The sequence below is a fragment of the Crinia signifera genome, chromosome 2 (assembly GCF_055691185.1).
Source record: "Crinia signifera chromosome 2, ASM5569118v1, whole genome shotgun sequence".
Lineage (NCBI taxonomy): Eukaryota > Metazoa > Chordata > Amphibia > Anura > Myobatrachidae > Crinia > Crinia signifera.
This window is the reverse complement of record NC_139218.1, coordinates 365470492-365497749: the sequence shown is the minus strand read 5'-3', so window position 1 is coordinate 365497749 and position 27258 is coordinate 365470492. Positions and strand designations below refer to the sequence as shown.

At 44.9% G+C, this 27258-nt stretch overlaps 1 protein-coding gene across 1 annotated transcript in view; it reads right to left on the bottom strand.

Moving 5' to 3' along the window:
- Nucleotides 1–2295: 2295 nt before the first annotated feature.
- CPAP (centrosome assembly and centriole elongation protein) overlaps nt 2296–27258 on the bottom strand; it is a 41684-nt gene continuing 16721 nt past the window's right edge. Inside the window, exons 8-17 of the mRNA XM_083169960.1 lie at nt 26690–26822; nt 21750–21915; nt 21271–21516; nt 21074–21164; nt 11917–12026; nt 11295–11393; nt 10254–10394; nt 10081–10165; nt 2793–2913; nt 2296–2705 (exon numbers count right to left, since the gene is read on the bottom strand). Of these exons, the coding sequence (XP_083026086.1) occupies nt 2513–2705; nt 2793–2913; nt 10081–10165; nt 10254–10394; nt 11295–11393; nt 11917–12026; nt 21074–21164; nt 21271–21516; nt 21750–21915; nt 26690–26822 (1385 nt within the window). The 3' untranslated portion in view covers nt 2296–2512. The remainder of the gene's footprint in view (nt 2706–2792; nt 2914–10080; nt 10166–10253; nt 10395–11294; nt 11394–11916; nt 12027–21073; nt 21165–21270; nt 21517–21749; nt 21916–26689; nt 26823–27258) is intronic.

Sequence of the window (27258 nt, the reverse complement as noted above, 5' to 3'; positions counted from 1 at the left end):
AAATTTGTGAGTTTATTCTTCGAATTAGCATCCGCGTTCCAAGGCTTAAGCCACAAAGCTCTTCATCCCGTTACCCCAGCTGCCATAGCCTTGGCTGCAAAGGACACACCCTCCAGTGAGGCTTCGCACATATAATCGATGGCTTTCTGCATAACTTCTAAGTTCTTTAGAAGGTATTGCTTCGATATTTTCTCCTCCACATCTGTTCTCAAGTTGGAGGCCCAAAGTCGAACAGCCCTAGCTACTGAAGCCATTGCCACGTTGGTTTTCAGGGAGCCTGCGGAAGCTGAGTGTACTTTACGGAAATAATTTTCAATTTTTCTGTCCATGGCATCTTTAAATGCCGCAGCATCCTCAACCGGTATAGTAGATTTTGATATAATTTCCGCCACCGCTGCATCTACCTTGGGCATGGTACACCACCCAAGTAGTTCTTCATCTTTAAACGGGTACATTTTTTCTACCCTATTCCCCAAGGTAAACCTCTTATCGATATTGGTCCATTCCTTGTTTATCATATCTCTAACCACCTTGTTAACCGGAAAGGTTCTCCCTTTTTTATCTCTATCTTCGTATAAGGGGTCTCTGGTTTCCGAGGTGGAGGCCGCTTCCCTGAAATTCATGGCTTTGTATATATTTTTCAGCAGGTTTTCTACAAGCTCTAAGTTAAATGATCTGACATCCTCTAGTTCACCAGATTCTTCTGACGACTCTTTAGCTTCACATTCAAACTCATCTGATTAATCTTCCTCAGGTGTAAACTCAGCTTGCATTCTAGACCTTTTAGTCGATTGACTCTGTGCAAATTCATTCTTTGAGACAAAATTATGTTTCATCCAGGCCATTAACTCTTTAAGCATTTTAGAATGTTCTGGCTTTTTTGCCACTTTAGACTGTGCCATTTCACACAATTCAGACTGATTTCTTCTGACTTGAAGCAAAGGTCTGATCACGTCATGCACACCGCTTCTGTAAACTTTTTCTTTGCTGTTCTCTTCTAATGTACAGGAGAGACAGGCACACTAAAATGCAGAGAAACTACACTCCGTATCTAACTCAGAAAAAAAAAATACTGATGCCCAAAACCAAAGGGCTTAACTCACTGGGGCATCGTCTGGCTTCTGGGGAGAAGGCGCTTCCATGGTAAACACTCCAGCGTTTCCCAAACAGCATGCACAACTGACGCCATAACAAGAGCCATTGCCGGCTATTTAACTGTTCCCTGTCGTTCCTATGCCTTCAGGATGGCCAAACGGAACCAGATTCACCGCCCAGCATTTCCGGTGGGACTGAATTCAAAGACGCACCTCCGACGTCTGTGAGCGGAAGTGACGCGTAACCGGCACTTCCGCCCCTTCTGCCTTAACTGGCTTTCCAGCGGGGCTGCCGCACTATCTCCTCAGCAGACCTGTTTCCTCCGGACACCATTCAGCTGTGCCTCGTCCCTAGAACAGGTCAATGCCATGGCAGGATACGGCGTGCAAGGAGACGAATACCGCTGGTCTCCTGCACCTTCTTCTCCCCGGGGAGCCACCCCATTCAGCTCCGTGCTGATACGAAGGTAACCCTGTTTAAAACAAAAATAAATCTGTCCTACTCTGTCTACTTCTAAACGGAGACAGGAAAAAAGATGCAGGGGAGGTGGAGGAGGGGTCCATTATACCCAAGGTGGGCGGTCCCAAGAGAAACCAATCCTGTCTGTTCTAGTGGGGGAAGGGAATATCCCAATGTATGGCTGCCATGGGGATCGTAGAAGAAAATAAAACACCCAAATCTAAATCTCTCTGCACATGTTACGTCAGCCCCCCCCCCCGCAGTGCATATGGTTTTGTCCATTAGAGAGTGATTGTGCCTTTCCGAGTGAATCAGAATAACCCACTTCATCCAGAGTGCCAGCCAAACAAACAGATTGTTGCAGAAAGACACCACTGTCACCACGGACTACAGTCACCATAAATGGGTGTATTTGGGCGGTTACAGTGCTTAGGTAATTGGTATGTGTTAAAGTAACATCCACATTAATTCCAGGACCTAAGGCTTCACAGCAGAACACTCCCCAGGGCAATACACAGCCCTCTTCCCCTAGTGCCATCTCTTCCCCAAAGTGACACACACAGGCCCAGCCTTCACATGCATTAGACAGCCCTGATCACTTGCCAGCAGGACAATAGTGTGGGCAGTGGCGGATGCTGAAATATTCAAATATTTACAAGTGATTATGTAAATGTATTTAGGGTGAAGGAAGTCACATTACCTCTATTTCCAAACAATTTCCAAATGTTTCATTTTATTTTAAATTGGACAACTTGTGTACACATGGTCTTGTTTTTATTAATATATCATTAAAAGTATTTTACATAAATGTCCATTATAAAATATGTACAGTTTATATATACAATACATGTACATCAATCCACGTTCTGTTTTTACAAAACCTATGTACATGCTGGGAGCAACATTTTAAATAATGATATAAATAGATTAACTTCAGGCCCCTCTTAAACATAAGGGATCACATTTTAGTGTCCATGATGACATTTCCATCCTTGTCTTTAACCCTGACCCTGCCAGATGCATATTTGGTTTCCTGTTGGCCATTAGTATACACAGTTTTCACTGTTCCGTCGGGGTATTCTCGCCTCTTAAACTGCGCTGTGTGCAGTTCCCGCTGCCCATTGTCAAACTGTATTACTTTGGTCCCATCGCTAAAGGAAGACAAAGAAACACTTATGTAATAATGCCTAAAATGACATTCATCATAATATAGAATATACAAAGATATAGTAACTTACAGATGAGTGGTTATTATGGTCCCATCCGGGAAGATGCTCTCTTCCTTCCCATCGGGGTACAGATTCTTTATCGTCTGGTCTGGGAACGTTATCTCTTTCTTTCCGTCGAGAAAATGCTTTTCTAAAATGAAAAATAAGTATTAATTTAATAATACATTTAAGCAGATTGCGAAAACAAAAATGTGTTTAAATGTTCAGCACCCCCCCCCCCCAGGTTGAGTATCCCTTATCCAGAATGCTCAGGACCAGAAACATTTTCGATAACGGATTATTTTAATATTTCAATGAGGTATTTTGAGGTATCTTGCATATATGTTGTATGAACACATCAAACACATGAAATACACACAAATACATTTTATTTGTGCATGAAACAAAGTTTATGTCCTATCTCAAGCACTGAATTTGAATGCCAAGCAATAATTTTCTTGCACATATTTAGTGCCAGTTACAGATGGAGCCTTCTTCATCCATTCCCGGCGCCCACCAGATCCCCTTCTCTGGCGAGCGCCGGTAATAGGGACTTGGACGCATGGTTGGGCAGCGTCTCCCTGCCCGTCTCCGCTTCAGGGAGATACTGCCCAGTTCGATAGAATCGCCAGCCCCTGCAAAGATGTAGCTGGCTACATCTGTACATATCATGTCCCCAGTAGTGCCAGTTACAGATCATGTCCCCAATAGTGCCAGTTACAGATCATGTCCCCAATAGTGCCAGTTACAGATCATGTCCCCAATAGTGCCAGTTACATATCATGTCCCCAGTAGTGCCAGTTACAGATCATGTCCCCAATAGTGCCAGTTACAGATCATGTCCTCAAATGGTGCCAGTTACAGATCATGTCCTCAAATGGTGCCAGTTACATATCATGTCCCCAATAGTTCCAGTTACATATCATGTCCCCAATAGTGCCAGTTACATATCATGTCCCCAATAGTGCCAGTTACATATCATGTCCCCAATAGTGCCAGTTACATATCATGTCCCCAATAGTGCCAGTTACATATCATGTCCCCAATAGTGCCAGTTACATATCATGTCCCCAATAGTGCCAGTTACATATCATGTCCCCAATAGTGCCAGTTACATATCATGTCCCCAATAGAGCCAGTTACATGTCATGTCTCCAGTAGTGCCAGTTACATGTCATGTCTCCAGTAGTGCCAGTTACATGTCATGACTCCAGTAGTGCCAGTTACATGTCATGACTCCAGTAGTGCCAGTTACATGTCATGTCCCCAATAGTGCCAGTTTACATATCATGTCCCCATTAGTGCCAGTTACATATCATGTCTATAATAGTGCCAGTTACATATCATGTACCCAATAGTGCCAGTTACATATCATGTCCCAAGTAGTGCCAGTTACATATCATGTCCCAAGTAGTGCCAGTTACATATCATGTCCCAAGTAGTGCCAGTTACATATCATGTACCAAGCAGTGCCAGTTACATATCATGTCCCAAGCAGTGCCAGTTACATATCATGTCCCAAGCAGTGCCAGTTACATATCATGTCCCAAGTAGTGCCAGTTACATATCATGTCCCCAATAGTGCCAGTTACATATCATGTCCTCAAATAGTGCCAGTTACATATCATGTCCCCAATAGTGCCAGTTACATATCATGTCCCAAATAGAGCCAGTTACATGTCATGTCTCCAGTAGTGCCAGTTACATGTCATGTCTCCAGTAGTGCCAGTTACATGTCATGACTCCAGTAGTGCCAGTTACATGTCATGACTCCAGTAGTGCCAGTTACATGTCATGACTCCAGTAGTGCCAGTTACATGTCATGTCCCCAATAGTGCCAGTTACATGTCATGTCCCCAATAGTGCCAGTTTACATGTCATGTCCCCAATAGTGCCAGTTTACATATCATGTCCCCAATAGTGCCAGTTTACATATCATGTCCCCAATAGTGCCAGTTACATATCATGTCTATAATAGTGCCAGTTACATATCATGTCCCAAGTAGTGCCAGTTACATATCATGTCCCAAGTAGTGCCAGTTACATATCATGTCCCAAGTAGTGCCAGTTACATATCATGTCCCAAGTAGTGCCAGTTACATATCATGTCCCAAGTAGTGCCAGTTACATATCATGTCCCAAGTAGTGCCAGTTACATACAATGTCCCAAGTAGTGCCAGTTACATATCATGTCCCAAGTAGTGCCAATTACATATCATGTCCCAAGTAGTGCCAGTTACATATCATGTCCCAAGTAGTGCCAGTTACATATCATGTCCTCAAATAGTGCCAGTTACATATCATGTCCCCAATAGTGCCAGTTACATATCATGTCCCCAATAGTGCCAGTTACATATCATGTTCCCAGTAGTGCCAGTTACAGATCATGTCCCCAATAGTGCCAGTTACAGATCATGTCCTCAAATGGTGCCAGTTACAGATCATGTCCTCAAATGGTGCCAGTTACATATCATGTCCCCAATAGTTCCAGTTACATATCATGTCCCCAATAGTGCCAGTTACATATCATGTCCCCAATAGTGCCAGTTACATATCATGTCCCCAATAGTGCCAGTTACATATCATGTCCCCAATAGTGCCAGTTACATATCATGTCCCCAATAGTGCCAGTTACATATCATGTCCCCAATAGTGCCAGTTACATATCATGTCCCCAATAGAGCCAGTTACATGTCATGTCTCCAGTAGTGCCAGTTACATGTCATGTCTCCAGTAGTGCCAGTTACATTTCATGACTCCAGTAGTGCCAGTTACATGTCATGACTCCAGTAGTGCCAGTTACATGTCATGTCCCCAATAGTGCCAGTTTACATATCATGTCCCCATTAGTGCCAGTTACATATCATGTCTATAATAGTGCCAGTTACATATCATGTACCCAATAGTGCCAGTTACATATCATGTCCCAAGTAGTGCCAGTTACATATCATGTCCCAAGTAGTGCCAGTTACATATCATGTCCCAAGTAGTGCCAGTTACATATCATGTACCAAGCAGTGCCAGTTACATATCATGTCCCAAGCAGTGCCAGTTACATATCATGTCCCAAGCAGTGCCAGTTACATATCATGTCCCAAGTAGTGCCAGTTACATATCATGTCCCCAATAGTGCCAGTTACATATCATGTCCTCAAATAGTGCCAGTTACATATCATGTCCCCAATAGTGCCAGTTACATATCATGTCCCAAATAGAGCCAGTTACATGTCATGTCTCCAGTAGTGCCAGTTACATGTCATGTCTCCAGTAGTGCCAGTTACATGTCATGACTCCAGTAGTGCCAGTTACATGTCATGACTCCAGTAGTGCCAGTTACATGTCATGACTCCAGTAGTGCCAGTTACATGTCATGTCCCCAATAGTGCCAGTTACATGTCATGTCCCCAATAGTGCCAGTTTACATGTCATGTCCCCAATAGTGCCAGTTTACATATCATGTCCCCAATAGTGCCAGTTTACATATCATGTCCCCAATAGTGCCAGTTACATATCATGTCTATAATAGTGCCAGTTACATATCATGTCCCAAGTAGTGCCAGTTACATATCATGTCCCAAGTAGTGCCAGTTACATATCATGTCCCAAGTAGTGCCAGTTACATATCATGTCCCAAGTAGTGCCAGTTACATATCATGTCCCAAGTAGTGCCAGTTACATACAATGTCCCAAGTAGTGCCAGTTACATATCATGTCCCAAGTAGTGCCAGTTACATATCATGTCCCAAGTAGTGCCAGTTACATATCATGTCCCAAGTAGTGCCAGTTACATATCATGTCCCAAGTAGTGCCAGTTACATATCATGTCCTCAAATAGTGCCAGTTACATATCATGTCCCCAATAGTGCCAGTTACATATCATGTCCCCAATAGTGCCAGTTACATATCATGTTCCCAGTAGTGCCAGTTACATATCATGTTCCTAGTAGTGCCAGTTACATATCATGTCCCCAATAGTGCCAGTTACATATCATGTCCCCAATAGTGTCAGTTACATATCATGTCCCCAATAGTGCCAGTTACATATCAAGTCCCCAATAGTGCCAGTTACAGATGTCCCCAATAGTGCCAGTTACATATCAAGTCCCCAATAGTGCCAGTTACAGATGTCCCCAATAGTGCCAGTTACATATCATGTTCCTAGTAGTGCCAGTTACATATCATGTCCCCAATAGTGCCAGTTACATATCATGTCCCCAATAGTGCCAGTTACATATCATGTCCCCAATAGTGCCAGTTACATATCATGTCCTCAATAGAGCCAGTTACATGTCATGTCTCCAATAGTGCCAGTTACATGTCATGTCCTCAAATAGTGCCAGTTACATGTCATGTCCCCAATAGTGCCAGTTTCATATCATGTCCTCAGTAGTGCCAGTTACATATCATGTTCCCAGTAGTGCCAATTACATATCATGTTCCTAGTAGTGCCAGTTACATATCATGTCTATAATAGTGCCAGTTACATATCATGTCCCCAATAGTGCCAGTTACATATCATGTCCCCAATAGTGCCAGTTACATATCATGTCCCCAATAGTGCCAGTTACAGATGTCCCCAATAGTGCCAGTTACATATCAAGTTCCCAATAGTGCCAGTTACAGATGTCCCCAATAGTGCCAGTTACATATCATGTTCCTAGTAGTGCCAGTTACATATCATGTCCCCAATAGTGCCAGTTACATATCAATTCCCCAGTAGTGCCAGTTACATATCATGTCCCCAGTAGTGCCAGTTACATATCATGTTCCTAGTAGTGCCAGTTACATATCATGTCCCCAATAGTGCCAGTTACATATCATGTCCCCAATAGTGCCAGTTACATATCATGTCCCCAATAGTGCCAGTTACATATCATGTCCTCAATAGAGCCAGTTACATGTCATGTCTCCAATAGTGCCAGTTACATATCATGTCCCCAATAGTGCCAGTTACATATCAAGTCCCCAATAGTGCCAGTTACAGATGTCCCCAATAGTGCCAGTTACATATCATGTTCCTAGTAGTGCCAGTTACATATCATGTCCCCAATAGTGCCAGTTACATATCAATTCCCCAGTAGTGCCAGTTACATATCATGTCCTCAATAGAGCCAGTTACATGTCATGTCCCCAATAGTGCCAGTTATATATCATGTCCCCAATAGTGCCAGTTACATATCAAGTCCCCAATAGTGCCAGTTACAGATGTCCCCAGTAGTGCCAGTTACATATCATGTCCCCAATAGTGCCAGTTACATATCATGTCCCCAATAGTGCCAGTTACATATCATGTCCTCAATAGAGCCAGTTACATGTCATGTCCCCAATAGTGCCAGTTACATATCATGTCCCCAATAGTGCCAGTTACATATCAAGTCCCCAATAGTGCCAGTTACAGATGTCCCCAATAGTGCCAGTTACATATCAAGTTCCCAATAGTGCCAGTTACAGATGTCCCCAATAGTGCCAGTTACATATCATGTTCCTAGTAGTGCCAGTTACATATCATGTCCCCAATAGTGCCAGTTACATATCAATTCCCCAGTAGTGCCAGTTACATATCATGTTCCTAGTAGTGCCAGTTACATATCATGTTCCTAGTAGTGCCAGTTACATATCATGTCCCCAATAGTGCCAGTTACATATCATGTCCCCAATAGTGCCAGTTACATATCATGTCCCCAATAGTGCCAGTTACATATCATGTGCTCAATAGAGCCAGTTACATGTCATGTCCCCAATAGTGCCAGTTACATATCATGTCCCCAATAGTGCCAGTTACATATCAAGTCCCCAATAGTGCCAGTTACAGATGTCCCCAATAGTGCCAGTTACATATCAAGTTCCAAATAGTGCCAGTTACAGATGTCCCCAATAGTGCCAGTTACATATCATGTTCCTAGTAGTGCCAGTTACATATCATGTCCCCAATAGTGCCAGTTACATATCAATTCCCCAGTAGTGCCAGTTACATATCAATTCCCCAGTAGTGCCAGTTACATATCATGTTCCTAGTAGTGCCAGTTACATATCATGTCCCCAATAGTGCCAGTTACATATCATGTCCCCAATAGTGCCAGTTACATATCATGTCCTCAATAGAGCCAGTTACATGTCATGTCTCCAATAGTGCCAGTTACATGTCATGTCCTCAAATAGTGCCAGTTACATGTCATGTCCCCAATAGTGCCAGTTTCATATCATGTCCTCAGTAGTGCCAGTTACATATCATGTTCCTAGTAGTGCCAGTTACATATCATGTCTATAATAGTGCCAGTTACATATCATGTCCCCAATAGTGCCAGTTACATATCATGTCCCCAATAGTGCCAGTTACATATCATGTCCCCAATAGTGCCAGTTACATATCAAGTCCCCAATAGTGCCAGTTACAGATGTCCCCAATAGTGCCAGTTACATATCAAGTTCCCAATAGTGCCAGTTACAGATGTCCCCAATAGTGCCAGTTACATATCAATTCCCCAGTAGTGCCAGTTACATATCATGTCCCCAGTAGTGGCAGTTACATATCATGTCCTCAGTAGTGCCAGTTAAATATCATGTCCTCAGTAGTGCCAGTTACATATCATGTCCCCAGTAGTGCCATTCATGTCCCCAATAGTGCCAGTTACATATCATGTCCTCAGTAGTGGCAGTTAAATATCGTCCCCAGTAGTGCAAGTCATGTCCCCAGTAGTGCCAGTTACATATTATATCCCCAGTAGTGCCAGTTACATATCATGTCCCCAGTAGTGCCAGTCATGTCCCCAGTAGTGCCAGTTACATATGTCCCCAGTAGTGCCAGTCATGTCCCCAGTAGTGCCAGTTACATATGTCCCCAGTAGTGCCAGTTACATATGTCCCCAGTAGTGCCAGTCATGTCCCCAATAGAGCTTCTAGCAAAAAAAAAGGATAAGGGAAACTCAACCTGTAATATGATTGCATACTGCACAAAATGACACTTACTGACATCTGACAAATACGGCAGTTAGTGATTGGGCTCATCACAATGACTGACTATATGTTACAGATGTATGCTAATGAAAATTCTGTATATTATACATTTTCAAATATGTCTGTTATCATGTCTACGGTGTCTCAATAAAAAAGTTGAAATAATACGGCAATTAGCAGCCGTATCCCGCTAATTACCGGCCGTATATTCTATATGACCACTTAGACAATTAGGAATCACTATTCTTTTGAATGGATCTCCCGCAAAATCAAAGTGGTTTTTTTTGTTTTTTTTTAACTAAAGTTCTTGCGGCAAAACAGTAACCAGATAATAAAAGGAAAGGTAAGTCTTGTAAATACCAACCTATCTGCCCGTTGGAAAACTGAAGTATCTCAAGTCCCTCTGGATAAGTTGTGTGTGTAGTCTGGGCATCAGCATAGTAATAAATCTAGAAATAACATAATGGATTATTTATAAGGGAAGCGCAAAGCAATTCCCCCATGATGACCTCGATATTGCGGAGCTCAGACACCTACCACTCGCTGATCCGCCATCACTTGTTTCACATCTCCGTTGAAGAACGTCACCGTCGTGGACTTGCCGTCAGCGCTCACTTCCTTGCGGGTGCCGTTGGGAAATAAGATGACGTGATTGCCATTCCGTAAAATCCGCTCTGTCTAAAATGAGAGAATTATTAATATCCAATAAACAAACGTCATTTTACCCCCATGTTTGTCGTCTTTTTCTTCAATCTCTACCAACCCCCCACGAGAGCGCATCCATCTACATATACCAGTACCTATAGGATTGTGGACAAACCCAGGATTGCAGCACCAACCCACCCAGCCTTACCCCACCAAACCCCATCCCAGAGTGGAGCGCAATACACCCAAAAACCAGACTTTGAAGTTAACCTTACACTGAACCTCCCATTGTAGACCCTGCCAAGAGCCCCAATATGTGTAACATAATCCACAGGCATAACATTATCAGGCATAAAACAAGAGACTGTTCCGGCGTAGGGAGACTAGCGCCACACTGTGAACTAGAAACTCAAACACTCTGCTGACGCCACCAGGGGCCCTGTACTGATGCCCATTGTCCATAAAATTAATGTACAGCGGGGTCTCAAATGGGTCCTAGGTGAAAGCCTTGAAGAGGCATATATCCAAACTGAACAGGAATCCAGGAAGTACTGTATACAGGACTGGTCTGCATACATGTTGGGTCTGTACTGTACATGTGCACTTCTGTGTCTCGAGGTGTAAGAATGGGTGCCGGACGCGTTCCCGACATTCGGGATCCTGACAGGCATTTACCCGACGTCGGGATCCCGACTGTCAAAACGCCAACAGCCGGGTGCCCGACGGCCACCCGCTATTTTCCCTCGTGGGGGTCCACGACCCCCATAGAGGGAGACTAGAATAGGTGGCTCGCGTAGCAAGCCACCGTGCCCGCAAGGGGCTTTTTTGCGCTCGCCATGCTGTCTGAGTACGGGCAGTCGGGATTCTGACATCGGGCTAATGACTGCCGGAGCCCCATACCACACCCGTAAGAATTCGGTCCAGACATCTCACCTTCCCATCAGGATATGTAATTTCTCCCTGGACATCATCACTATCTTTATTTGAAGCGCTCTCACTCCTCCGTTCTGTAGGCAGCGCCTTGTCCGGAACCTGCAGAGAAGTGCAGTGCTATAATACGGGTTACCCGTCACCAGCAGACCCACCGTACTATAAATCTGCATTACAAACATGTCTCAGCCTACTAGACTGTGGGTAGATTAACGCTGTACAGACAGATGGGGTTTTCTTGGGGAATGGGGTCATAGGGTCGACAGGCAATAGGTCGACTAATAAAAAGGGTGCTAGGATCGGCCCATTGTGCTACACGCGTGACCAAACACACTATGGGACTAATTCATGTTTGGCCGATTAACACGCAAAGAGCGATTATCAACAGACTGCGCATGGGGATGCCTAGCATTTTCAGAGGGAATGCCCATAAAACACTGGCCATTCCTATGACCCAGCGCCTCCACCGCTCCTCCTCCCCTCTGCGATTGGCCCGGCTACATTGCAGAAATGCGCACGGGCAAACCCCGACCATCAGGCCATCAGTCAGTTTATTAAGAGTGAACCAGAATCAGCCCCATTGTCTAGTTTGGGACGGGCGGAGGATGTAGGTAGATTCTCTTACCTGAGGAGCAGCACTAGCTACAGGTTCCGCTGCCTTCATTTTTGTTGCGGCTGCCTCCGAATTACTGGAGTCACTGAGAGAAGTCTGTCGGAGACCCCTAGGGGCGAATCCTATTACACCAATGGGAGTAAAACAGCATTACAGTATGGTCTTTATATGTGTGGACAAATGATGTTCTCTATTACCAGTTGCTGCTTTGATCAAATCATATTGGTACAAATGCATCTAGCAATAAATGGACACGGTTTAGCAGCCATATTCCCCATCACATTAGCCCACAGCCTCACATTAGATATTTGCCATCTCACACGAATGAACGAGAAGCAGGGTTGGTATTAAGCCCCATACACAGTAGGCGATCCCCACCAATGCCGATATTGGTGGCAACATGGACCCGGCATCGGCAAGTGCACACACGCTACAAGCAAAATCGAATAAAAATAAATAAATAAATATGCAGAATATAAAATATGCAGAAATATGGAAAAGAAAAGTGATTTTATACAATTTAGGACATAATGACCAATCAACGAGTTCCTCAAAAAGTCCTAATATTTGCTCTCATGCAGCAAATAACCAACACACATATTTTAACCCCTTCCCGACAATTGACGTACATTTACGTCATGGTCGGGAAGTACTTCCCGACACATGGCGTAAATGTACGTCATGGCATTTAACTGTCACCGCGTCTATAGACGCGGTGACAGTTTCAACATGTCTGCTGTCCCTGACAGCAGACATGTCCGTGCATGCCCAGGGGGGGCTGCAATGCCGCCCCCCCGTCGGCGATCGCTGTGATTGGCTGTTCAGTGTGAACAGCCAATTACAGCGTTTTCTGTGTCACCGGCGAATAACGTTCGCCGGTGACACGCGATCGGAGGTGATTGGTGCTGTAAAATACAGCACCAATCACCGCGGGGTGTAAGGGTGACACTGGTGTCACCCCACCCGCCCCCAAAGGCCGTGATTGGTCCGTCGGACCGACGGACCAATCACAGCCATGGAGGGGGGTTTAAACTAACGGTGACTGCACTGCAGACGCCATTCCGGTCTGGAATTGCGTGCAGTGCGGTCACCGTGCCTAGCTGCCGCGATATACTGACCAGAACCTTGCAAAATACTTACCTGATCCTTGCAAATATCTTGCCTGCTTCATCACTGCTTGTAGTGTGCTGGATGCTTCCTGGATCCTGCTACTTGTGACTTCCTGTGTTGTGAACTTGTGCTGCTGCAGTGTAATAGCGTTAGTTAGATAGAGAGAGATAGAGAGAGATAGTGTCAGAGAGTGCTATATTTTGTGCTGCTGCAGTGTGATATAGTTATAGAGAGAGAGATAGAGAGAGATAGAGAGAGAGAGATAGAGAGAGAGAGATAGAGGCCTAGTGACAGAGAGTGCTATATTTTGTGCTGCTGCAGTGTGATAGTTATAGATAGAGAGATAGAGAGAGATAGAGAGAGAGAGATAGAGATAGTGACAGATTGTGCTATATATTTTTTATATAACTGACTGCTGCCCCCCCTTTTGTGTTGATCAGTATAAATTAACTGATCAGCAACTTTTTGGGGGCGCAGGTTTTTTTTTATATATATATATATATACACCTGTCACTGCTGCTGCTGCAGTGTCATAGAGTGTTAGATAGTGAGAGATAGAGAGAGATAGTGACAGAGAGTGATAGAGAGTGCTAAATTTTGTGTCTGCTGCCCCCGCCTTTTGTGCTGATCACTATATCTGAGGTGATCAGCAACTTTTTGGGGGTGCAGAGGTTTTTTTTTTTTTATATATACCTGCCAGTTGCACTGTCAGTTGCACCAAAGGTTGTGCACCTGCTGCCCCTCACTGGTAATCAGTGTCGCATCACTGATCACCTTTTTTTTTTTTGTGTGTGCTGTGGGGTCTTTTTTTAATTTTTTTTTTTTACACACACTGTGATTTTGTGGGTGTCCTGTGGCCGCTGTGCGCTGATCAGTGACGTACATCACTGATCATCTTTTTCGGCACAGGGTTGATCTATTTTTTTTTTTTTTTTGATCAAATTCCTGTTGCCTTTGAGCGCTGTTCAGTGACGGACGTTACTGACCAACATCTGTGCTCAATTTTTGGCGCAGGACCTTTTTTTTTTTTTTTTTAACCCCTTCAATTTTTTTTTTTAACCCCTTCAATTTTTTTTTTTTGTATAAAGTATTTTTTTTTTTCTGCACTACATACACACTACACACTACATACCCCCCGGGTTGAAATAAAGTTTGTACCCCCCCCTACACTATACACGTGTTGAAACATTTCACTACCAGTAACACAAAAATAAAAATGGCATCCCAAATGTCATCCCAAATGTCATCCCAGTCATCCAGAAGAATTTATTCAGCGGAGGAGGCATATGCCATGCTTGCTTCTGACTCTGACACAGCCAGTGATGCAAGCGGGGAATTTGAAGGATTCGCCTTAAGCTCCTCTTCCTCCTCTGGTGATGAGGGTCCCCCTCAAAGACGCCCCCGTAGAGCAGCTGAGACCCCCCCCCCAATAATTGATCTCGTATGGACCCCACCACCAGACAATTTTGAGCCCCAGGTTCCTGAGTTTTTGGCCATGCCAGGAATCCAATTTGATTCCACAGGTCTCAGAGAAATTGACTTTTTCAAATTATTTTTCTCTGATGATTTTATAAATTTAATGGTGGACCAAACTAATTTATATGCCCAGCAGTTTATTGCTCAAAACCCCACGTCATCATTTGCTAGGTGGACCCCTGTAGATGCAGTAGAGATGATGACGTTTTGGGGTCTGGTGTTTCATATGGGCATAGTAAAAAAGCCAGAAATTAGGCAATATTGGAGTACAGATGTTCTGTACAGCACCCCATTTTACCGTATGGCCATGCCCCGGGCTCGATTTGAGACGATCCTTAAATTTTTGCATTACAACGATAATGCACAGTGCCCACCCAGAGATGATCCCACCTTTGACCGGCTATTCAAAGTCAGGCCGGTCATTGATCATTTCAGTGCCAAATTTGAAGACATGTACATCCCAGATAAATTCATTTGCATAGACGAGTCCCTTATACATTTTAAAGGAAGGGTTAAATTCCGCCAGTACCTTCCCAGTAAGAGGGCAAGGTATGGCATAAAAATGTATAAGCTGTGTGAAAGCACCTCAGGGTACACTCACAGGTTTAGGGTATATGAAGGGAAGGATTCAAGAATTGAACCGCCAGAATGCCCCCCCTCCCTCGTAGGTGTTAGTGGAAAAATTGTCTGGGATTTAGTGCACCCCTTCCTGGATAAAGGTTATCACCTATATGTGGATAACTTTTACACCAGCATCCCCCTGTTTAAGGCCCTTGGTTCAAGAGGTACAGCAGCTTGCGGTACTGTGCGCAAGAACCAAAGAGGCCTCCCAAAAACGCACATTGCCCAAGTAATGAGAAGGGGTGAAAGCAGGGGAATATGCACCGAAAATATGTTGTTGGTCAAATATAAGGACAAGAGGGATGTCCTTATACTGACAACAATTCACGGAGACAGTACCACCTCCGTCCCTGTACGAGGTACCAGTACCCACACCTCAAAACCTAATTGTATCCTGGATTACAATAGGTACATGGGCGGAGTGGATCTTTCAGATCAGGTACTGAAGCCGTACAGTGCCCTGCGGAAAACAAAAATCTGGTACAAGAAGCTGGCCGTGTATATCATCCAGATGGCACTGTATAACGCTTACGTGCTATTCCGTTCTACCGGCCAGAGGGGGGACATTTATGCACTTTCAAGAGGAAGTCATAAAGGGCCTAATATTTGGGAACCAGCAGGCAGAGGGCCCCAGTACTTCTAGTACTGGCCCCCGTATTGTACCAGGGCAGCATTTTCCTGATGAAATCCCCTCCACTGGAAAAAAGGGCAGGACACAAAAAAGGTGCAAAGTTTGCTATAAAAAGGGAATAAGAAAGCAAACTATTTTCCAGTGTGACACTTGCCCCGACAAACCCGGCCTATGTATAAAGGAGTGTTTTAAAATATACCACACATCTATGGATTATTAGGTTCATAATTTCACCGTGCTTCGGGGGTCTTGCTAATGCCACATAGCACCCACCATTCATTCCACCAGAATCTGAGCCGCAAAATCCAAAAATCACTCATTCCCTTCTGAGTCCTGCCATGCACCCAACTGGTATTTTTTGGTCACATGTGAGGCATTGCCGTACTCGGGAGAAATTGGGGCACAGATTTTGGGGTGCTTTTTCTCCTTCATACCTTCTGAAAATGAAAAATTTTGAGCCAGAAATGCATTTTTGTGTAAAAAAATGTAATTTTTCATTTTCACTGCCCACTTGTATCAAAATTGGTGAAACCCCTGGGGGTTTGAAATGTACACTATACCCCTAGATGAATTCCCTGAGGGGTGTAGTTTGCAAAATGGGGTCACTTGTGGGGGGGTTCCACTGTATTGGTGCTTTGGGGGTCTTGCTAATGCGACATAGCACCCACCATCATTCCACCAGAATTTGTGCTGCAAAATCCAAATATCACTCCTTCCCTTCTGAGTCCTGCCACTTTTTGGTCACACATGAGGCATTGCCGTACTCGGGAGAAATTGGGGCACAGATTTTGGGGTGCTTTTTCTCCTTCATTCCTTCTGAAAATGAAAAATTTTGAGCCAGAACTGCATTTTTGTGTAAAAAAATGTAATTTTTCATTTTCACTGCCCACTTGTATCAAAATTGGTGAAACCCCTGGGGGTTTGAAATGTACACTATACCCCTAGATGAATTCCCTGAGGGGTGTAGTTTGCAAAATGGGGTCACTTGTGGGGGCGTTCCACTGTATTGGTGCTTGGGGGGTCTTGCTAATGCGACATAGCACCCACCAAAATTCCACCAGAATCTGAGCTGCAAAATCCAAAAATCACTCCTTCCCTTCTGAGTCCTGCCATGCACCCAAATGGTATTTTTTGGTCACATGTGAGGCATTGCCGTACTCGGGAGAAATTGGGGCACAGATTTTGGGGTGCTTTTTCTCCTTCATACCTTCTGAAAATGAAAAATTGTGAGCCAGAACTGCATTTTTGTGTAAAAAATGTAATTTTTCATTTTCACTGCCCACTTGTATCAAAATTGGTGAAACCCCTGGGGGTTTGAAATGTACACTATACCCCTAGATGAATTCCCTGAGGGGTGTAGTTTGCAAAATGGGGTCACTTGTGGGGGGGTTCCACTGTATTGGTGCTTGGGGGGTCTTGCTAATGCGACATAGCACCCACCAAAATTCCACCAGAATCTGAGCTGCAAAATCCAAAAATCACTCCTTCCCTTCTGAGTCCTGCCATGCACCCAACTGGTATTTTTTGGTCACATGTGAGGCATTGCCGTACTCGGGAGAAATTGGGGCACATATTTTGGGGTGCTTTTTCTCCTTCATACCTTCTGAAAATGAAAAATTTTGAGCCAGAACTGCATTTTTGTGTAAAAAAATGTAATTTTTCATTTTCACTGCCCACTTGTATCAAAATTGGTGAAACCCCTGGGGGTTTGAAATGTACACTATACCCCTAGATGAATTCCCTGAGGGGTGTACTTTGCAAAATGGGGTGACTTGTGGGGGGGTTCCACTGTATTGGTGCAACATAGCACCCACTATTCATTCCACCAAAATCTGTGCTGCAAAATCCAAAAATCACTCCTTCCCTTCTGAGTCCTGCCATGCACCCAACTGGTATTTTTTGGTCACATGTGAGGCATTGCCGTACTCGGGAGAAATTGGGGCACAGATTTTGGGGTGCTTTTTCTCCTTCATACCTTCTGAAAATGAAAAATTTTGAGCCAGAACTGCATTTTTGTGTAAAAAAATGTAATTTTTCATTTTCACTGCCCACTTGTATCAAAATTGGTGAAACCCCTGGGGGTTTGAAATGTACACTATACCCCTAGATGAATTCCCTGAGGGGTGTAGTTTGCAAAATGGGGTCACTTGTGGTGGGGTTCCACTGTATTGGTGCTTGGGGGGTCTTGCTAATGCGACATAGCACCCACCAAAATTCCACCAGAATCTGAGCTGCAAAATCCAAAAATCACTCCTTCCCTTCTGAGTCCTGCCATGCACCCAAATGGTATTTTTTGGTCACATGTGAGGCATTGCCGTACTCGGGAGAAATTGGGGCACAGATTTTGGGGTGCTTTTTCTCCTTCATACCTTCTGAAAATGAAAAATTGTGAGCCAGAACTGCATTTTTGTGTAAAAAATGTAATTTTTCATTTTCACTGCCCACTTGTATCAAAATTGGTGAAACCCCTGGGGGTTTGAAATGTACACTATACCCCTAGATGAATTCCCTGAGGGGTGTAGTTTGCAAAATGGGGTCACTTGTGGGGGGGTTCCACTGTATTGGTGCTTGGGGGGTCTTGCTAATGCGACATAGCACCCACCAAAATTCCACCAGAATCTGAGCTGCAAAATCCAAAAATCACTCCTTCCCTTCTGAGTCCTGCCATGCACCCAACTGGTATTTTTTGGTCACATGTGAGGCATTGCCGTACTCGGGAGAAATTGGGGCACATATTTTGGGGTGCTTTTTCTCCTTCATACCTTCTGAAAATGAAAAATTTTGAGCCAGAAATGCATTTTTGTGTAAAAAAATGTAATTTTTCATTTTCACTGCCCACTTGTATCAAAATTGGTGAAACCCCTGGGGGTTTGAAATGTACACTATACCCCTAGATGAATTCCCTGAGGGGTGTACTTTGCAAAATGGGGTGACTTGTGGGGGGGTTCCACTGTATTGGTGCAACATAGCACCCACCATTCATTCCACCAAAATCTGTGCTGCAAAATCCAAAAATCACTCCTTCCCTTCTGAGTCCTGCCATGCACCCAACTGGTATTTTTTGGTCACATGTGAGGCATTGCCGTACTCGGGAGAAATTGGGGCACAGATTTTGGGGTGCTTTGTCTCCTTCATACCTTCTGAAAATGACAAATTTGGAGCCAGAACTGCATTTTTGTGTAAAAAAATGTAATTTTTCATTTTCACTGCCCAGTTGTACCACAATTGGTGAAACCCCTGGGGGTTTGAAATGTACACTATACCCCTAGATGAATTCCCTGAGGGGTATAGTTTGCAAAATGGGGTCACTTGTGGGGGGGTTCCTAACTTTTAGCATCTTATGGTGCCTAGAAACCTACATGGTGCCTAAAAAATAATCTCATAAAAAGGAGGCTCCAAAATCAAGTAGGTGCTCCTTCTATTATGAAGCCTGTGGTTTGGTCAACGTGCACACTAGGGCCACATATAGGATATTTATGAAAACAAAAGAATTGGGGGAATCAATTTTTAGTCACATTTCTCTAGTAAAATGTACTGTGTTCCTTAGAAAAATGTATTAAAATTGCAAATCTGCAAAAAAAATGAAATTTTGAAATTTCACCTACACTTTGTTTTAATTCCTGTGAAACACCTAAAGGGTTAACAAACTTCCAAAATGCTGTTTTGAATACTGTGAGGGGTGCAGTTTTTGAAATGGTATCATTTATGGGGGTGTCTCACATACAAGTCCCTCAAAGTCACATCAGAACTGAACTGGTCCCTAAAAAAATCAGTGTTTGAAATTTTCTTGAAAATTTGAGAATTTGCTATTCATATTGTAAGCCTCCTAGTGTCCAAAAAAATTAAAAGGAAGTTGAAATAATGATGGAAACATAAAGTAGACATATGGTCTATGTTAGTTATTAACTATTTTGAGTGGTATGATTATTTGTCTCACAAGCAGAAAATTTAACATTTTGCAAATTGCTAAATTTTCCATTTTTTCACGACATTTTGGTATTTTTCACAAAAAAACACAGACTGTATCGACCCAAATTTACCACTAATTTGAAGTACAATGTGTCACGAAAAAACAATCTCAAAACCACTGGGATAAGTAAAAGCAAAAAAAAGTTATCCCCACTTAAGTGAGACATGTCAGATTTGAAAAAAAGGGCTCTGTCAGGAACGCAAAAACTGGCTCTGTCAGGAAGGGGTTAATCAACAAAACAAAATCAGCCGACATGAACAAGTGACATGCGGAAGAGTAAACAGGGCCTTACTGCCAATCAGTCACCAAGGGGGAAGCGCTACGGCATGTATGGCCGCTAAAACAGCGAGGCTCGTGGCTACATGCAGCAGGCTTCCTGCATTAGCCGTGAGCATCGCTGTTTGGGGGAATCCTCGCCGTCCTGTGACAGCGAGTATTCTCCTGGGAACGTAGAGTAGGGTGAGCGGCCAGGGCAGGGGTTGAACGGCGAGGATGGATTTTTTTCAGTGATCCTTGCCATTTAACCCCAAGCCGCATTGAACCCCTCTGCCTTGTAAATGACTGCCCCTTTAAAAAAAAAAAAAAAAGGTCTAAGTTCAGACGACATCCCGCCAGGCGCCTCAGGCCCCATTACTATAGCAAAAGAAAAGGAATCAATGGGTGTGAAGTGTGGCTTTCATTATCTAACAAAAACATACGACTTTGGTTTGCATCTACAAGATGCCTGGGACAATGTCTTCCGGACATGCTCAGCACTGTGAATGCAAACCAAGAAGAAAGAAGAACACAAAAAGCTCATCTCAAGCTCCACCCAGTGGGGAGACGATACAACTCATTATCGATGGATCCACCATGAGTGTCTTAGATGATATTGGTCTGATAACTAGAGCTTGGCTGACACTGGGCCAGGCCACAGAGGTGAATTCTACATCAGTCTCAGACTGGCCGATTTACTACCACAAAAGCTAATACAAGGATCTGCCTGGCTTCAAGTGTGAAGCTGCTCTGCCCACTCATTCTCTGTCCGCAGCCACTATCGTATTGGCTCTTGCACCAGCCCTATGCTACCTGCAAGAGATTCATCAGATAAAGGCTACAGGCCCAATGTCATACCCATTCACACTGTCACCTCCCAAAAATGCTAATTTCATACAAAGATAGATCAGTCCAACTATGAGCCAAGCGGATATTTCTAAATACATCGCCTTCGGAATCAGCACCCCAATAACTGACCCCCCATGACCAAATCTACAAAGTCAGAACCCAGACTTCGATATGCTGCAGCATATAACATGCGCTGGTTCTACTTCTCCTCCATAATGTAGAGTAATCCACCTACCCCAGAGTTACCAAAAACATACCTTTAACCGGTGATTGGCTCCTGAGAATCTTTGTGCTCTTTTCTGGCTCAGGGGCAGAAGTGCGTCTCTGCTTCAGCATAGAAAGGGGACTCTGGAAACAAATCGAGATGAAGACGTAACATTTTCCCACTGACCTAGATGCATTCATCCACAACTGTGCTCAGCAAATTCCTACCGCGGGGCTGAGGTCCACTTACAACAGATTCTGCTCGTCTCAGGTGTGGTGCGGGACCCTCGCCGGTCTTCTTTTTCACCTCCGAGGCCTCAGCTTTCTTCCAGGTTTCTACCCGGACTTTCTCCATAAACTTTATTTCTTCCCGAAGCTCTCCATTTTCCTTCGTTAAGGATTCTATTTGGTTTCTGAGGCGAACATGAGTGGTTGACCACTTGGTCTCCTTCTTCTTCAGCTCCTCCTGCAGGCTATGGACCTGCTGCTTTAAAGTCTAATGAGAAATTAAAAACACAAAATAAGTTGGACAAACATAAGTGAACATGGGTCCTGGACCAGGAAGCAGAGAGCGGACCGCGTCCTAAGAACATGCCGTGACGTCTCCATGCTACAGTTCCAGGTGCCGCAGATGTATCCCTTCTGTGGCAATGCTCTCATACCCCTAGGGGTATGCAGATCACATTCTATCAACTAAACACACACCATAAAAAGTAATGTTGTCCTCACCTGGATTTCCTCGCGCTCCTTCTTATCGGGTATTGCGCGTGCAGCGCTAGCATACTTCTCAAACACTTTACGTTCTTTCTGGAGCTTTTTCATTTCCTCCTTTGCGTACTCCTCAATCCTCGCCAGCTCCTTTGCTTTTTGTTGTTCAAAGTCAGCAACTTCTTTTCTGTTAAAGCAAGAGAGAGTCATTTATCCATTATTAATTCTTCGTCCAACAACAGACAGGTAGTACAGGCAGCCATTCTGCAGGCGGAATAAATATTCCTTAGAATGCAGCATATCAATTTGTTATTTGTTGTTCAGCTGATCCCAGGCACCAGGTCCGCCATAGCTACTAGGGTTTTACTCCTGGTTTACAAGAGCCAGGTACTATTGCATCAAATTGTTAAATACAATAAAAATGGATTTTTGGTCCTTACCTGTAAAATCCTTTTTTCAGAGGCCAAGGTGGATGCTGGGAAATGTGGGTATTGCGGGGCTGGAGGTCCGGGCACCAAGGAGTAGAACTTCTTTTGGCTAGTGCAGCCCCAGGCTCCGCCCCCCTAATACCCCTTCCTGTCCTCAGAGACCAGTTTTTAACTTAACAAGCCGAGGAACAGGTATAGGAGAGGGAGACCATTCAACTATTTGAACATTCAACCATCTGAACAAATAAATTTGTTAACTATAACTAACTGCAAGATTGGCCTCTGAAAAAAGGATTTTACAGGTAAGGACCAAAAATCCCCTTCTTTCTTACGGCCAGCGGTGGATGCTGGGAAATGTGGGACGTCCTAAAGCTGTGTCCCTAAGGGTGGGAACGCTCCAGAGCTGCACTGAGGACACCTCTGCCAAAAGCCGCCTCGCCCGAGGCGAAGGTGTCAAATCGATGAAGGTGTCAAATCGATAAAATTTGATGAATGTGTGAGCCGAAGACCACGTGGCTGCCCTGCAGATGCACTCCGCCGAGACCCCTGGCCGCAGGGCCCACGATGCCCCTACAGACCTGGTGGAATGCACCCTTACCGAATGAGGTACTGGCCTTCCTGCCAACAGGTAAGCTTGCCTTATGGTAGATCTTAGCCACCTAGCCAAGGTGCATTTTGAAGCAGGCCAACCCAGCTTCCAGGCATCAAAGAGGACAAAGAGGGAATCAGATTTCCTTATTGACTCTGTTCTGGTCACGTAAATGTTAAGGGCTCGAACTACATCTAAAGAAACATCCCTTTCTTGTGAGTCCGAAGTGGTGGTAGTATAAACCGGAACTACAATTTCCTGATTTATATGAAATCTAGATACGACCTTTGGGAGATAGTCGAGTCTAGTTCTGAGAACTGCTCTATCCTCATGGAAGATAAGTTATGGAGGTCTACAGGAGAGAGCTCCTAAATCTGAGACTCTGCGCGCCGATGCGATGGCTAGCAAGAAAAGAGTCTTCAGGGTAAGCCATGAAAGAGAAACTGAATCCAAGGGTTCGAATGGTGCTTTGGTCAACCGTTTCAACACCAGGGTGAGATCCCATGGATTTGCTGGTGGACGTATGGGTGGCTGTAGGTGAAGAGCACCTTGTAAGAACGTATGGATTGTGGAAGATGTAGCGATTTTTCTCTGGGAAAAGAACAGAGAGAGCAGACACTTGAACCTTTAAAGACGAATGGCTCAAACCCATGTCCAGGCCTGCTTGCAAGAATCCTAGGACCCTGTCCAGTTTGTATATTCTAGGGTTAAACCTCCTAGGCTCACACCAAAGAAAACTTTGCCAAATCCTATGGTACACCTTTGCTGACGAGGGCTTTCTTGCCGCCAGCAATGTCTTAATGACCGTAGGTGGAAAACCTCTTTTCCTCAGGATCGACTCTTCAACAGCCACTTCCTCAAAGCCAGCCTGGCTATGTCCGGGTGTAGGCACGGTCCTTGTGACAGAAGGTCGGGAGGGGCAAGGGGAATGGAGGTGCCATGGCCAGTTGTAGCAGGTCTGGATACCATGATCGTCTCCTCCAAATCTGGGGCCACTAGGATCCCTGGTCACCTTCTCCCTCTTGAGGCGTCGAAGTAGACGGGAATTGGTGGAAATGCGAACACCCCTTTGAAATGGCCAAGGAGCTGATAGGGCATCTACTAGACATGCCTGTGGGTCTCTTGTTCTGGATCCGTACAGAGGGAGTTCTTGTTGTGCTTTGAGGCCATGAGGTCCACTTGTGGGGTTCCCCATAGGTCTAGTAAGGTTGTGAATGTCTCCGGATGGAGAGACCATTCCCCGGAGTGAATTGTTTGGCGACTTAGGAAGTCGGCTTCCCAGTTTCACACTCAGGGAATATACACTGCCGACAGGGCGAGTAGATACTTCTCTGCACATAGGAGGATTTGAGTCACTTCCCGCATGGCTGCTCGGCTCCGGGTTCCCCCTTGATGGTTTACGTACGCGACAGCTGTCGAGTTGTCTGATTGGATTCTGACTGGCCTTCCGTGAAGAAGAGTCCCTGATTGGCGAAACGTCCGGTAAATGGCCCTTAGCTCCAGAATGTTTATTGGTAGCTTTGTTTCTTGGGGTGTCCACAGGCCCTGGAACGACTGATCCAGCGTCACAGCTCCCCAACCCTGTAGGCTGGCATCTGTTGTAACTATGACCTAGTCGTGACTTGCGAAGGACTTTCCCTTTTTTAGGTTGTCTGACAGCAGCCACCATTGGAGGGACTGTCTGACTTCGTCTGATATCGTGAGGAACTGTCTCTTCAGATCCATGTGCGATCGATTCCACCGAGATAACAGGGCTAGCTGTAGTCTCCGAGAGTGGAACTGTCCGAATTCCAGCATTGGGAAGGTGGATACCAATTTCCCCATCAATGTCATGCAGAGGTGGACAGACACCCTGCGTTGTGTCAGAAAGAACTGTTGTTCTGGGGAAGAAATACTCTCTGAGTTTTCGTGTCTATCAGTGCCCCCAGATGTATCATGGAGGATGATGGGGTCAAGCTGGACTTCCTCCAGTTGATTATCCAACCGTGAGATTGGAGGAGGTTGAGGGCAATCTGTAGATGGTTCTGAATTTCCTCCTGCGATTGCGCTACAATGAGAAGATCGTCTTGGTAAGGAAGAATTTGAATACCTAGAAGGTGTAAGCGAGCCGCCATCACCACCATGACTTCCGTGAACACCCGGGGGGCTGTTGAGAGCCCGAACGGGAGAGCACGAAACTGAAAATGGCGATCCAATATTGCAAACCTGAGAAATCTCTGATGCTCCTGTTTGATTGGAATATGCAAATATGCATCTTGTATGTCCAGTGAGGTCATCAGATCTTCTGGTTCCAGAGCACTGAGGATGGAGCTCAGAGACTCCATTCTGAATTTGGGTACTCGCAGGAAAACATTCAATCTCTTCAGGTTCAATATCGGTCGGAAGGACCCGTCTGGTTTGCTGACCATCCCTGTTTGGGCTTGGACTTCTGCATCTTTTGAAAGGACTGCTGTGACCTTGTTGGCCAGGACCCTGTATAATGGGATCTGGCCTTACTGGAGGGACGAAAAAACCGAAAGGCCTGCTGCTTTGCTTTAGTGGCTCCTGTGGGCAAAAAGGCAGATTTTGAGGCTGCAATGGAAGTAACAATTTTGTCCAATTCCGTTCCTAACAGTATACCCCCGTAAACGGCAAGGCCTCCAAAGCTCTCTTTGAGTCATTGTCCGCTTTCCAAGATCTAAGCCAGAGGGCTCTGCGTGCAGCCACTGATACTGCTGAAACATCCACAGTGGGAGCCGTTATGCTTTCAACATATCCCTGGTGGTCTAGCGGTTTCTCAGCATGAGCTGAGTACTGCTGCCAGGCCCCCGGTGGCACCCCCCACCGGCGGTGTGAGCCGCGATGTCCGGCTCCCCGCAAGCGGTAAGCCGCTTACCTGAGCTTCTCCCAGCCGCGGCTCCCTCCAAGTGCTTGAGGTGTCTGGTGCGAGCGGCCGAGAGGTCCGTCCACCAGACGCCGGGAGAGGCTTCTGCAGTCAGCCGCAGCAGCGTTGCGAGTCTGACGGCTGATAGTTTTTTTTATTTTTTATTATATCTAAGTTAAATAAGGGCTAAAAATGCCCTCTCCTTAGTGTGGTGCCTGTTCCTCAGAGCACCAAGGAAAAAACTGGTCTCTGAGGACAGGAAGGGGTATTAGGGGGGCGGAGCCTGGGGCTGCACTAGCCAAAAGAAGTTCTACTCCTTGATGCCCGGACCTCCAGCCCCGGAATACCCACATTTCCCAGCATCCACCGCTGGGCGTAAGGAAAAAAAATGTTTTTTAAAAAGTGCCTCTCCAGAGGTGGCGGCTACAGGCTGTAGTGCGCTGCACTACATGGCTGTCACATGATGGAGTGAGTGCTCGCACCCCACATTGACTGCAACCACCTTTTCTGTTCTGCCCATGGAAATTGTTCCCAAGTGGGTAGGTGGTTAAAGCTGCTGTTCCTTCTCCCTCCTGCACTGTTGGCACACAGATGGAGGAGTGTCTGGGGGGTCCTAGAGCAGGAGCAGCCTGTTGGGGACACTACTGCATGGCATACTTTAAATATAGCTTAATTAAATGGATTAACCGGGATGGCATCACCCTAAATGAAAAACCCCTGAAAAACCAATTATTTTAGCCCTTCACAAATAACAATGATCAATAACAAATAAGGAGCTACAGTATTTTAAAAAGCAGATTGAAAAGCACAATCACAGCCCAAACATTGACTAAGCAAATAGTTTGGTTAAGTAGGATAAAAAGTATAAAAATTTGCATTACAAATAAATGCTAAACCAAGCTAGCTTAGTATTCATTCTGAATGCCATTTAAAAACATCAGTTAATAATGTTACATCGATAACTAGCCTCTTGGTAAATATACCCAATAGACATTGGTTTGACCCCACCTCATTTTTTGATGACCACCAACCAAAAACATAAAATAATTTTACGTGCAAATTAATTTAAAATATGTCAAACCTGAGGGTTTCTAAAGTTTTTTCTTTGTCTTCACGAAGTCTGGCCAGAGAGGCATTTTCCATCTTAAATCTTTCAATTTCGGTTTCCAATTCAACTAGTTTCTCTCTCAGGAGTTGAGACCGGACAGCATCTCCTGGAAAACAGCAGTGATTAATGGAAAATTAACAACACACCAAGGGCTCGATTCAACAGTGATCGGCCCCCAGCTTATTCGCATTGGGAAACGATGGTGTGCCTTCGGGCAACTATCACAATATGGGTAGGGGAGGGAGGGGGAGGCACCTCTATGAAAATGCTGGCCATTCTCCTGGGACACCGGCAGGCCGATGCCTGGAAGACACAGGACGTCAGCGCCTGTCTCCTCTTCGGTGGACATCGAAGGAAATTAAAAAAAAGTCAGTTCAGACTGGTTACCGAGGGAATTTGGCGGCACAGGGGGCAGGGGGAATTCGGCCAGGCGGCGTTAATGTTTAAGGACTGTGTTGAATCACCCCCTAAATGATTTACATACAGGTAGCCTCAGGTTACAAGTACCAAATGCAGAATACAGAAGCTTATAGATGGATAAA